Source organism: Nycticebus coucang, chromosome 8 (genome assembly GCF_027406575.1).
Source record: "Nycticebus coucang isolate mNycCou1 chromosome 8, mNycCou1.pri, whole genome shotgun sequence".
NCBI lineage: Eukaryota > Metazoa > Chordata > Mammalia > Primates > Lorisidae > Nycticebus > Nycticebus coucang.
In genome coordinates, this window is record NC_069787.1 from 66858754 (window position 1) to 66871246 (window position 12493).

General features: G+C 37.3%; 1 protein-coding gene across 2 annotated transcripts in view; it reads left to right on the top strand.

The window, feature by feature from the left end:
* UBE2E2 (ubiquitin conjugating enzyme E2 E2) overlaps nt 1-12493 on the top strand; it is a 423851-nt gene that overhangs the window by 21616 nt on the left and 389742 nt on the right. For both annotated transcript variants that reach the window (XM_053599310.1, XM_053599311.1), the window contains exon 3: nt 2390-2440. In XM_053599310.1, coding sequence (XP_053455285.1) covers nt 2390-2440 — 51 coding nt within the window. The remainder of the gene's footprint in view (nt 1-2389; nt 2441-12493) is intronic.

A 12493-nucleotide genomic window follows, 5' to 3' on the forward strand; every position in this document is an offset into this window, starting at 1 on the left:
GGAGGAAATTACAGTGTTTCAGATATAAAAGAGATCATGAGGTTTGTCCTTTTTATTCTGTAGGACAGAAAACTTAGGCACAGATAGAGCAGGTATGAGCAGTATGAATTTTTTGCTTTGAATTTATTAGTTTTGCTTCTATTCTTTTTTTTATTGAGTCTGAGTCTCACTTGTCACCCTCAGTAGAACACTGTGACATCATACAGCAACCTCAAACTTGTGGGCTCAAGTGATTCTCTTGCCTTAGCCTTCTGAGTAGCTAGGACTACAGGCACCTGCCAGGGTGCCTGGCACAATTCCTGGCTATTTTTGTTTGTTTGTTTTTTGTATAGCACGGCCTGGCCAGGTTCAAACCCAGCAGCCCTGGAGCATGTGGCCAGCGCTCTAACCACTGAGCTATGGACGCCCAGTCCTTGTTTCTATTCTTAATGTCTCCTCAACCTTGAATCCCACGGTTTAGAGAACTGAAGGTTATATTAGCAGTATGCAGTTTCTTTAAGTAGTTGATACCAATCCTATTGGAAGAGACTTATTTAGTCTAGTAGTTCTGTTTGTTCTCTGTGAAAAGATGTAGAGTGAAATTATTGTTTGAGGGTAAATGTTTTTGTTCAAATTCTTGTTTTTTTTAAGATACTTTAGTAAAGTGCTGTCCATATACTATCATTATAATTACCAGACAATAGGCATCTAGCTGTTAATCTCATATTTAGAAAGGTGAGAAGAACTAGTTTTAAGAATTTTTTTGTATTTTATTAAACAGAGCCTAAGTTTAATAAGGCTGAATGAGAGTTAAAAGTTTTCTAAGTATAGTCTTAAAAGACAGTGCAGCATTGTCAGCTTTTAAATATGTACATAGGATATTAGATTTAGTTAGAAATCAAAGTAGAAAGTAACACATGAGGACAGAAGTACATTTTAAAAAAATATTTTTTCTTTGCATGAAACTTATGCAATGACATTAAAATAAATATTCATGACAGTCCAAGTGCCCATCAACTCATGCATGGATTAATAAGCTGTGGTATATGTATACCATGGAATACTACTAAACCATTGAAAAAGATGGAGACTTTACATCTTTGGTATTAACCTGGATAGAGTTGGAGAGCATTCTGTTTAGTTCAGAGTATCATAAGAATGGAAAAGCAAGTGTCCAATGTACTCAATACTAATATGAAGCCAGTGGATGAACTAATATACACCCACACAAGAGAAGAACTCAATTCAAGTTAGGGGAGAGGGCAAGGAGGACAGTGGGGGAGGAGAAAGAGAAGGGAGGAGGATTGGTGTGCTCCAACCTAAGAGGCACGATGTAAGGGTATGTGGCACACCTGGGTGCTGAACACACCTACAACAGGGATCTTACCTAACAAACACGAAGGTTGTAACCTAACTGTGCTCTGTGAATCTGGAAAAAAAAAAAAAGAAAGAAAGAAAGAAAAAAGAAAAACAATGGAAAGAAAATCACCTTATCTCCAGAAATAAAATATAAACATTTTGAAAAAATTATTTATGTATTATTAGCATAGCTCTAGCAAAAAGGAATAGTGTCAAATTGGAAAGTCCCATTATGCTCCAACTTAGAAGCTCCAGGAAGGAATACCAAATGTAGTTTGATGTCAGTTTTTATTTTTTATTTTTCTTGAGACACAGTTGCACTTTGTCAACCTGGGTAGAGTGCTGTGGCATTATTGCTCAACCTCAAACTCTTGGGGTTAAGCAATCCTCTTGTCCTCAGCCTCCTGAGTAACTGGGTCTACAGGCGCCAACTACAACGCCGGGCTATTTTTTAGAGACAGGGTTTTGCTTTTGCTCAGGCTGGTCTTGAACGCCTGAGCTCAGGTAGTCCACCCGCCTTGGCCTCCCAGAGTGCTAGGATTACAGGCGTGAGCCACGGGGACCGGCCTTGATGTCAGTTTCTGATCTTGGAATGAGATCTCGAAATTCTTTTCTTCACGTTTTGATTGGATTAGTTAGGATGCTTGGATTCAAATTAATATAAGCTTTCCATCTTTTATGGGAATGGTCTAATACCAATCAGAGTTAGAATGATCCATTCTAATGATCCATTTCTGTGGGGCAGAAATTTCCAGTATAAAGTAGGAATTTGGTTAGTGCTACCAGAGGTTTAATGAAGTCACAGTGTTGCTTCCACAGGCTTCATGAACTGGCAGTGGCCAGTCAGATCACCCTTTGTTGGTGCATCCTCGAAACTGTGGCAGAAATTAACCACTTTATTGTTGGATATGCTAGTTTATACAGTATTGGTATTTCAAAATAAAAACTTACGAAAGGGAAATATTATTGTTAAAGAGTAACATTTTAATGGCATAGATTCATGTTTAAAGTGAAAATATTAAACATCACTTTCTTTGTTTTTTTTTTAAAGAATTCAGAAGGAACTTGCAGAAATTACATTGGACCCTCCTCCCAACTGTAGGTAAGTATGAATTTTTATATACTTGTATCTTTTGTGGAAGGTACATTTCAACGGTTGGTCTGTTGTGCAAATGTGGTTGTCTGATTAATTAGTGTAACTATCACTGTGGTTTGGACTTAAATGACCATGGAAGACAGTGGTGGTGGTTGTGCTGCAATAGAATTTTTAGCAAGTTTGTGGTGATAGAGTGGAGTTGCCAAAAGTAGTGCAGTGCAATAAAAATGAGATAATTGTGTTTGTTACTCTATAATTTTATTATCTTCTAGTAAAAGAGGTGTTGGGGTCTTAAATGATTTCTTCTATGAAAGAATAAGATATTTGCTATTTGATACTTATTTAGTTGTCCTGCTGGAAATTGATTTTTTAAAAATGCAGGAAGATTAAACAGTGTTTCTTCACGGTTTGCATTATTTCTGATGATCATTGATTGTGACTACGAATGGGTGATTTGAGACAGTGATGTTAATTTAAATATAGAACACTCCTTTTTCATGACCACATTCCCTAATTTTCTGGTCAGTGTTTACTTGTAGGAAATAAGAGTGCTTGCTTAGAAAAGATGAATGTTACACAGATAGAGGAAAAAGAGAAAAATAACCTCCTATTGTGTGCTGTTCTCTTAAGTCTGATGCAGTAATAGCTGGAAGGTAGCTGTGTGTCTATTTTAAGACTTTTTTGGTTTGTTTTGATGTGAGGTCAGTGTTGGAGCTATGCCAACCTGGGTGTGTGTGTGTGTGTGTGTTTTTTTGAGTTCAGTAGTCTTATGCATTGAAGGTGAGTGGGAAGATTAAATGACAGTGTTTTCAATATTGAATCCAGATACAGTTTATTGTTTGGTATGACACCTGATTTTACTGACACTGTTTTTATGTGAAAACAAAGATATCAACTGTAAGAATTAATGAAAATGAAAATTTTGCAGATGGCTATATTGATAGTTGGGTAGTTGACAACTATTTTGTGTAGGAAAAATTCTAGTAAGGCTTATTATTTTTGTGGTGAATCCAATATGGTTGTTTACAAGAGAGTCATGTACAGCATATAAACTTGCAGTAATAATGTTCGAAGAATGTATAACTATAGTAAAATGTTTCTTTGTTAGGTAAAACTGTTTAACATAACCATTTTTTGTTACCCTTAAGATTGTGTTGCATCAAAGCTGTTTCGGTGGATCATAGTTTAGTTTTCAGTGCCCAATTCATATAAATAGATTGATTTGTGGAGAAACTCCAGGTGGAATTTAATCTAAAATCCCTTGTTTAATAGTGTTTGTTTTAATGATCTAAAGTTGTTTTTTTAAATAAGCCATTATATTATATGTATTGTTTTTGTAACCTTTCTTATGAACAACTGAATTACATAAGTTAATGTGGCCTTTATTTTTATACTTATTTGCTTAAATTTGGATGACAGATTATTGGAAAAATAATTTACTTTGTTTTAGTGAGTTTTAGGCTCCTTTTTTTTTCTTTTTTGAGAGACAGTCTCACTTTGTCACCCTTAATAGAGTGAGTGCCATGGGGTTACAGCTCACAGCAACCTCAAACTCATGGGCTTAAGCTATCCTCTTGTCTCAGTCTCCTGAGTAGCTGGGACTACAGGTGCCTACCACAATGCCCAGCTATTTTCCTTTTTTTAAAGAGACGTATGTTCTTGCTCAGGCTGCTCTTGAACTTCTGAGATCAGGCAATCCATCTGCCTTGGCCTTCCAGAGTGCTAGGATTACAAGCATGAGCCACCACACCTGGCCTTATTAAAGGATCATTTTTGATAAATGGAATCCACATATAATAGCATGCCATATAGACTGTTGGCAACCTTGCTCTTAAATATTTTGACTTTTTTTTTTTTTTTTTTTTGTAGAGACAGAGTTTCACTTTATGGCCCTCGGTAGAGTGCCGTGGCCTCACACAGCTCACAGCAACCTCCAACTCCTGGGCTTAAGCGATTTTCTTGCCTTAGCCTCCCAAGTAGCTGGGACTACAGGCGCCCGCCACAACGCCCGGCTATTTTTTGGTTGCAGTTTGGCCAGGGCTGGGTTTGAACCCGTCACCCTCAGTATATGGGGCCGGCGCCTTACCGACTGAGCCACAGGCGCCGCCCAAAGCAAACATCTTTTTTTTTTTTTGTAGAGACAGAGTTTCACTTTATCGCCCTCGGTAGAGTGCTATGGCGTCACACAGCTCACAGCAACCTCCAACTCCTGGACTTAGACGATTCTCCTGCCTCAGCCTCCCGAGTAGCTGGGACTACAGGCGCCTGCCACCACGCCCGGCTATTTTTTTGTTGCAGTTTGGCTGGGGCCGGGTTTGAACCCGCCACCCTCGGTATATGGGGCCGGCGCCCTGCTCACTGAGCCACAGGCGACGTTTTATGGGTAATTTAACTTTGATTAAACCAATATTGTAAGCATGCACAAATACTTAAGAGGCTGAGGAAAGAAATTATGTAATGGTTATTATTAAATAAATCAAAATAATTGAACCATAGTTCTGTTTAAGAAAAAAATTTAACTATAATGTCATCTGAAATTTGGAAGCTTACTTTGTCATTGAGCCTTAATTATTCCATTACTGGCTCATATGTAAGCTCTTCATAAATAAAGCAAAATATATTTAATAGTTTTTCATTTTTAAATGTAAAAGTCATACATAATAAAGCCTTCAGATAATTTTGGGAAAGATACCTACTCAAGTTACTTTTCCAGCTTATGGGAATTTGCAAGGAAATCCACTTGTGGTCCGAGCATTGGCTAACTAGTAAGTTTGGGTCTCTACTAGTAAGCCAAAGCAGTGGCTTTGGCTCCTTTTTTTAAAAAATTCCAAAATAGTTGATTGCACCGAGTCAGGCAGAAAGATCATCCACCCTTACATGGTGCTTTCTTTGGGAAGCAAAGGATCCTCTGTGCTGTGGCTGTGGCAGTCACAACTAAGTGGTGATGAGTTGTATGTTCCCTGTGTGCTTGTGCTACTTAATATAGAGGTTCGATGCTTGTTAAAGTAGATTACTGTGGGCTTTGGATTATTTGGTGTTAAATATTTGATTGTGGTTTGTAGTAAATCTGCCTGTCTTTATTTCAATGAAAATGTGGTTACTGTCTTCAGAAAGAGAAGTCAAGGTGTAGTTTTACTTTGATTTATTTTTGGTCAAAGTTAGCAGTTATTTTGTGGGTTTTTTTTTTTTTTTTTTTTTTTTGCTGTTTTTGGCCGGGGCTGGGTTTGAACCCACCACCTCCAGCATATGGGGCCGGCATCCTACTCCTTTGAGCCACAGGTGCCACCCTTTGTGGTTGATTTTTAAACATTCTATGCTGCCTGCATGTGTGGCCTTATGACAATAATGAATTAATTTGTACAAATATAGCAAAACTGTCTAATAGGAGTTAGAGTCCCTTTCTTAATCAGTAAGTCATATCTCATTTCAGAAGGAATCATTCTCTTAGTGCTCGCTTTGTGTATTCTCTTTCTCAGCACACGTGCCTCTCAAAACCTACTTTTTGTTCCCTGGATAGTGTTAAGTCTCTCACAGAAAAAATTATGTGTGGGGGAACATCTGTGGATTTCCTGTAAAGAAGGATTTTGTATCTTGGATGTTCTGGGTAGGAGTGTGTGTGTGTTGCATTCCACCTACAGTGTGGTTTATCCTATTTTCTGGAATCCTAACAGTAGGATGACCCAATACTGTGTGTATGCCAGGTCAGATATGAGATCTCTGAATTTTGGTACATCTTTTATGTGAGATCTAGTTCAACTTCTCTTCAAATCATATTCAAGGAACTAGTATGTGTTTTTTTTAATTGTTGTGAAATCTATTATTTGAGCATGTTGGGAATATAAAGTCTCCCTGAATTATAGCATTCAGTGTAGATAGATATGTTTATGTAAGGCATTTTTAGAGGAAGTTACTGTGTTATCGGTTAATTATTTTTTTTTTTTTTTGAGACAGAGCCTCAAGCTGTCGCCCTGGGTAGAGTGCGGTGGCGTTACAGCTTACAGCAACCTCTAACTCCTGGGCTTAAGCGATTCTCTTGCCTCAGTCTCCTAAGTAGCTGGGACTACAGGTGCCCACCACAACGCGCAGCTATTTTTTGGTTGTAGTTGTTGTTATTTGGCAGGCCTGGGCTGGGGCTGGATTCGAACCTGCCAGCTCTGGTGTATGTGGTTGGCGCCTTAGCCTCTTGAGCTACAGGTGTGGAGCCAAGGTTAACTTTGTTTTTCAAATTTTTTGAATAACTTAAATATTATTTTTAAAAAGTACTTACAAATGATTTAATAGATTGAATTAGTTCTTCTAATAGGAAATCATGCCTTACATATTTCAATTTGTTCTCACTTTTTTGTTCTCAAATGAGGTTTTTTTATTAAAATATGGTTTTATTTTTTTAAGTTGGGTTAAATTTGTCTTTATCATTTTTTTCTAAAGAATAAATGTTTAAAATTGATTAAAGGGCTCGGCACCTGTGGCTCCAAAGGCACATACACCAGAGCTGGCGGATTCGAATCCAGCCTGGGCCTGCCAAACAACAGTGACAACTACAACCAAAATATAGCTGGTCTTTGTGGCAGGCACCAGTAGTCCCTGCTACTTGGGAGGGAGGCAAGAGAATTGCTTAAGCCCGGGAGTTGGAGGTTGCTGTGAGCTGTGACGCCATGGTACTCTATCCAGGGCGTCACAGGTAGGCTCTGTCTCAAAAATAAATAAATTAATAAATTAATAAATAAAAATAATTAACGGTTTATGATACATCTAAAAGTTTTTGCTTCTAAATTTATAGAATTCATAGGAACACAAACATAGAAAATTATATATGTATTGAGTGGAATTTGGTATATCCTTAGATTATTTCCCATAAATAATAAAATATATTTTTCTTGGCTTCAACTCTTATGTTGAATAACATAACTGACCCGTGACACTTGCAAGGGCTCTGTTCTGAGGCCTCTGCAGATTCATAAATGTTTTCATATCATTAGCTGAGTTAGCAGTACTGGGTTGTTGGCTAGAATTGCTCACTGCATTAGTACCTTGCATATTACGTTAGCTGGATAGAGTGGGTCTGAGTTTAGGTGCTCTTAACAGGCAGAATTGCTGCCCTTTATAAGTGGCCACATATTATGACTTTCACAGTTTTTCACAGATTGTCAAAAGCAGATCTTCCTTCCTTCCTTTCTTCCTCGCTCCTTCCCTCCCTCCCTCTGTTACCCTCGCTGGAGTGTAGGGGTGCCATCATAGCTCACTGCAGCCTTGAGTTCCTGGGCTCAAGTGATCCTCCCACCTCAGCCTCTTGAGCACCAGGGACTAGGTGCATGCCACCACACCAGCTAAAAGCACAGATCTTAAATCTGAGCATGCTGGTGTTTTCATTTATATTTTCTCAGTGCTAGTGGAGAACTGGTGGTACGTGGGCTGGAAAATCTTCAAATTAAAATAAAAAATTTTGGGCAGCACCCATAGCTCAGTGGGTAGGGCGCTAGCCACTTACACAGAGGCTGGTAGGTTCCAACCGGCCTGGGCCAGTTAAACAACAATGACAGCTGCAACAAAAAAAAATAGCCGGGCATTGTGGCGGGTGCCTGTGGTCCCACCTACTTGGGAGGCTGAGGCAAGAGAATCACGTAAGCCCAAGAGTTTGAGGTTGCTGTAGTGTGCTACCTAGGGTGATAGCTTGAAACTCTTATCTCCAAAAAAAAAAAAAATTATAAAATTAAAAATTTTGTCATCCAAACCATAACTTGTTTCTCTTCTGTTATAGTCTGATACTGCTATCAGTTTGAATTAGGTTATGAACATAGGAATGACAGGGAATCCCTGTTTTTTGAAAGTAGACTGTGGTTAAATTGTTAGAATTTTGATTTTTGATTAACTAATTGAGCAAATAAAAGGAGGAAATAAAGAGGATGTAGTTCTGTTACACGGGCAGTTTATACTTTTATTTCTATGTGTTTCAAGGATCTGTTTATGAACGGTGGCTCTGCTTTACTTTAAAAATTTTTTTGGTGACAGCTTTATTGAGATACAAAGTGTAAAAATTACCTTACCCTTTTAGATTTTTTGTATATTCATAGCGTTGTGTAATCATCATAGTCCATTTTACATTTTTATCACCCCAGAAAGATAGCCCATGCCATTCAGCAGTCACTCCTTCCCCAAACCCCTCAACTCCTCCACCCCTAGCTCTAGGCAATAATTAATCTACTGTTTCTGTACTTGGGTACACTTGCTTTATCTGGACATTTTGTATGAATGAAATCATACCATATGTGTTTTTTTGTGTCTAGCTGCTTTTACAAAGTGTAATGTTTTTAAGGTTCTCCATGTTGCTGCACCAGTACATCATTCCTTTTTTGTTATTGGATAATATTCTGTGTTTATGGGTATACTACATTTTATTTATCTGCTCATCAGTTGATGGACATTTAAGTTATTTCTACCTTTGGCTATTTTTTTTTTTTTTTCTTTTTAAGAGACAGGTCTCTTGCTCAGGCTGGAATGGAACTCCTTAAGTTCAAGCAAACCATCCACCTTGGCCTCCCAGAGTGCTAGGATTACAGGTGTGAACCTCTGTGCCCGGCCTCACTTTGGCTATTATGAAAATGTTGTTATGAACATTTATGTACAGGTTTTGGGTGGACATGTGTTTTCATTTCTCTTGGGTGTATCCCTAGGAGTGGAATTGTTGGATTATACAGTAAGTCTGTGTTTCCCACCAGTAGTTATGAGGGTTCCAGTTTCTCTGCAACGTTTGTAAAACTTGTCCATCTTTTTTATTATAGCAATCCTAGTAGATATGAAGTAGAATTATAATGGATCTTTTCATGTGCTTATTATCTATTTGTATATCTTATTTGGAGAAATGTCTTGCCCATTTTTTATTTTTTACTTTATTCTTTTAAGGTTTTAGACAAATTTTTTTAAATTAAGTCATAAACACATAGATCATGTATACATTAATGCATTTATGAGGTACAATGTGCTGATTTCATAGAGAATTATGAACGCTTATATCACACTGGTTAATATATACTTCATCTTGTTTACTTAATTATTGTGTTAAGAAATTTTTATACTTTATACTAATAGATCTGACATGTACCCTTGCATTATGCACCATAGGTGTGATCCCACCATTCACCCTCCCTCGGTCTGACCTCCCCCCTCCCCTCACATCCCCCCTTCTCCCTCCTTCATCTTGGGCTGTAGTCGTGATCTATTCTTCATATAAGAGCGTGAGTGATTGTAAATTGGTTTCATAATAATACTGAGTACATTGGATATTTTTCCTTCCATTCTTGAGATACTTTACTAAGTAGGATATATTCCAACTCCATCCAAGTAAACATAAAAGAGGTAAATCTCTATCTTTTTAAAGACTGCATAATATTCCATGGTATACATACACCACAATTTACTAATCCATTCAGGGGTCAGTGGGCACTTGGGCTTCTTCCATGACTTGGCTATTATGAATTGAACTGCAGTGAACAATCTGGTGCACATATCTTTGGTATAAAGTGATTTTTGGTCTTTTGGATATATACCTAGTAGAGGAATTCCAGGGTCAAACGGCAGGTCTACTTTTAGATCCCTGAGTATTCTCCATACTTCTTTTCAAAAGGGACGTATTAGATTGCACTCCCACCAGCAGTGCAGAAATGTTTCCTTTTCTGCACGTCCACGCCAACATCTGTAGTTTTGGGATTTTGTTATGTGAGCCACTCTTACTGGAGTTAGACGATATCTCAAAGTGGTTTTGATTTGCATTTCTCTGATGATTAAAGATGATGAGCATTTTTTCATGTGTCTGTAGGCCATGTGCCTATCTTCTTCAGAGAAGCTTCTGTTCAAGTCCCTTGCCCACAATGAAATGGGATTACTTGTTCTTATTAATAAGTTTGAGTTCTCTGTGGATTCTGGTTATCAAACCATCATCAGAAGCATAACCTGCAAATATCCTCTCCCATTCTGAGGGCTGTCTGCTTGCTTTACTTACTATGTATGTTCTTGGCTGTGCAGAAGCTTTTTAGTTTGATGATAACCCAGTAAATGTATTTTAGGTGTTGCTTCAATTGCCTGGGAGGTGCTCCTCATAAAGTATTCTCCCAGGCCAATTTCTTCAAGTGTTTTCCCTGGACTCTCTTCTAGTATTTTTGGGTTTCATGTCTTAAGTTTAAATCTTTTATCCAGTGAGTGTCAATTTTTGTTAATGGTGAAAGATGTGGGTCTAGTTTCAGTCATCTACAAGTCACCAGCCGATTCTCCCAGCATCATTTGTTAAATAGGGAATCTTTCACCCAATTTATTTTTGATGGGCTTATCAAAGATCAAATGATAATAAGTGTCTGGGTTCATCTCTTGGTTCTCAATTCTGTTCCATACATCTACTTCTCTATTTTTGTGCCAATATCATGCTGTTTTGATCACTGTAGATTATAGTATAGTTTGAAGTCTGGTAGCATGATTCCTCCTGATTTGTTTTTATTTCTGAGTAGTATCTTGGCTATTCGAAGTTTTTTTTCTGGTTCCATACAAAATGAAGTACTATTTTTTCCAGATCTTTAAAGTATGACGGTGGTGCTTTGATAGGGATTGAATTAAATTGGTAAATTGCTTTGGGTAATATGGACATTTTAACAATGTTGATTCTTCCTAGCCATGAACATGGTATATTTTTCAATTTGTTAACATCTTCAGCTATTTCTTTTCTCAGAGTTTCATAATTCTCTTTATAGAGCTCTTTCACGTCCTTTGTTAGGTAAATTCCAAAATATTTTATCTTCTTTGGCACAACTGTAAAGGGAATAGAGTCCTTGACTGTTTTTTCGGCTTGACTATTATTGGTATATATAAAAGCTACTGATTTGTGAGTATTGATTTTGTATCCTGAGACACTACTGTATTCCTTGATCACTTCTAAGAATTTTGTAGTTGAGTCCCTGGGGTTTTCCAGGTATAAAAATCATACCATCTGGGAAGAGTGACAGTTTGATCTCCTCTGACCCTATCTGTATACCCTTGATCACCTCCTCTTGCCTGATTGCAATGGCTAAGACTTCCATTACAATGTTGAAAAGCAGTGGAGGCAATGGGCAACCTTGCCTGGTTCCTGATTTAAGTGGAAATGTGTTCAGTTGTACTCCATTTAATATGATATTGGCTGTGGGTTTGCTGTAGATGGCCTCTATCAGTTTAAGAAAAGTCCCTTCTATACCTGTTTTCCTAAGTCTTATTATCATGGAAGGATGCTGGATATTGTCAAAAGCTTTCTCTGCATCTATCGAGAGAATCATATGGTCTTTGTTTCTTAGTTTATTTGATGTATTATATTTATAGATTTACGTATATTGAACCAACCTTGAGTCCCTGGGATAAAACCCACTTGGTCATGGTGTATAATTCATTTGATGTGTTGCTGGATTCTATTTGCTAGGATCTTATTGAATATTTTTGCATCTATGTTCATTAAAAATATTGGTCTATAGTTTTCTTTTCTTGTTGGGTCTTTTCCTGGTTTCGGGATCAGGGTGATATTTGCTTCATAGAATGTGTTGGGTAGTATTCCTTCTTATTCTGTGTTTTGGAAAAGGTTAAGTAATGTAAGTACTAGTTCCTCTTTAAAGGTTTGGTAGAATTCTGATGTGAAGCCATCTGGTCTTGGACTCTTCTTTTTGGGGAGATTTCATATAGTTGATTCTATTTCAGTGCTTGATATAGGCCTGTTCAGCATTTCCAGTTCTTTCTGATTAAATCTAGGAAGTTGGTGTTCTTCCAAGTATTGGTCAATTTCTTTCTGATTTTCATATTTCTGAGAATAAAGTTTTTTGTAGTATTAAGGATTTTTTTAATTTCTGAGGAGTCTGTTGTTATTTTGTCTTTGTCATTTCTGATTGATGAAATTAGAGATTTTACTCTTTTATTCCTGGTTAGGTTAGCCAAAGGTTTATCTAATTTATTGACCTTTTCAAAAAACCAACTTTTTGATTTATTGATCTGTTGTATAATCCTTTTGTTTTCGATTTCATTTAATTCTGCTCTAATTTTGGTTATTTCTTTTCT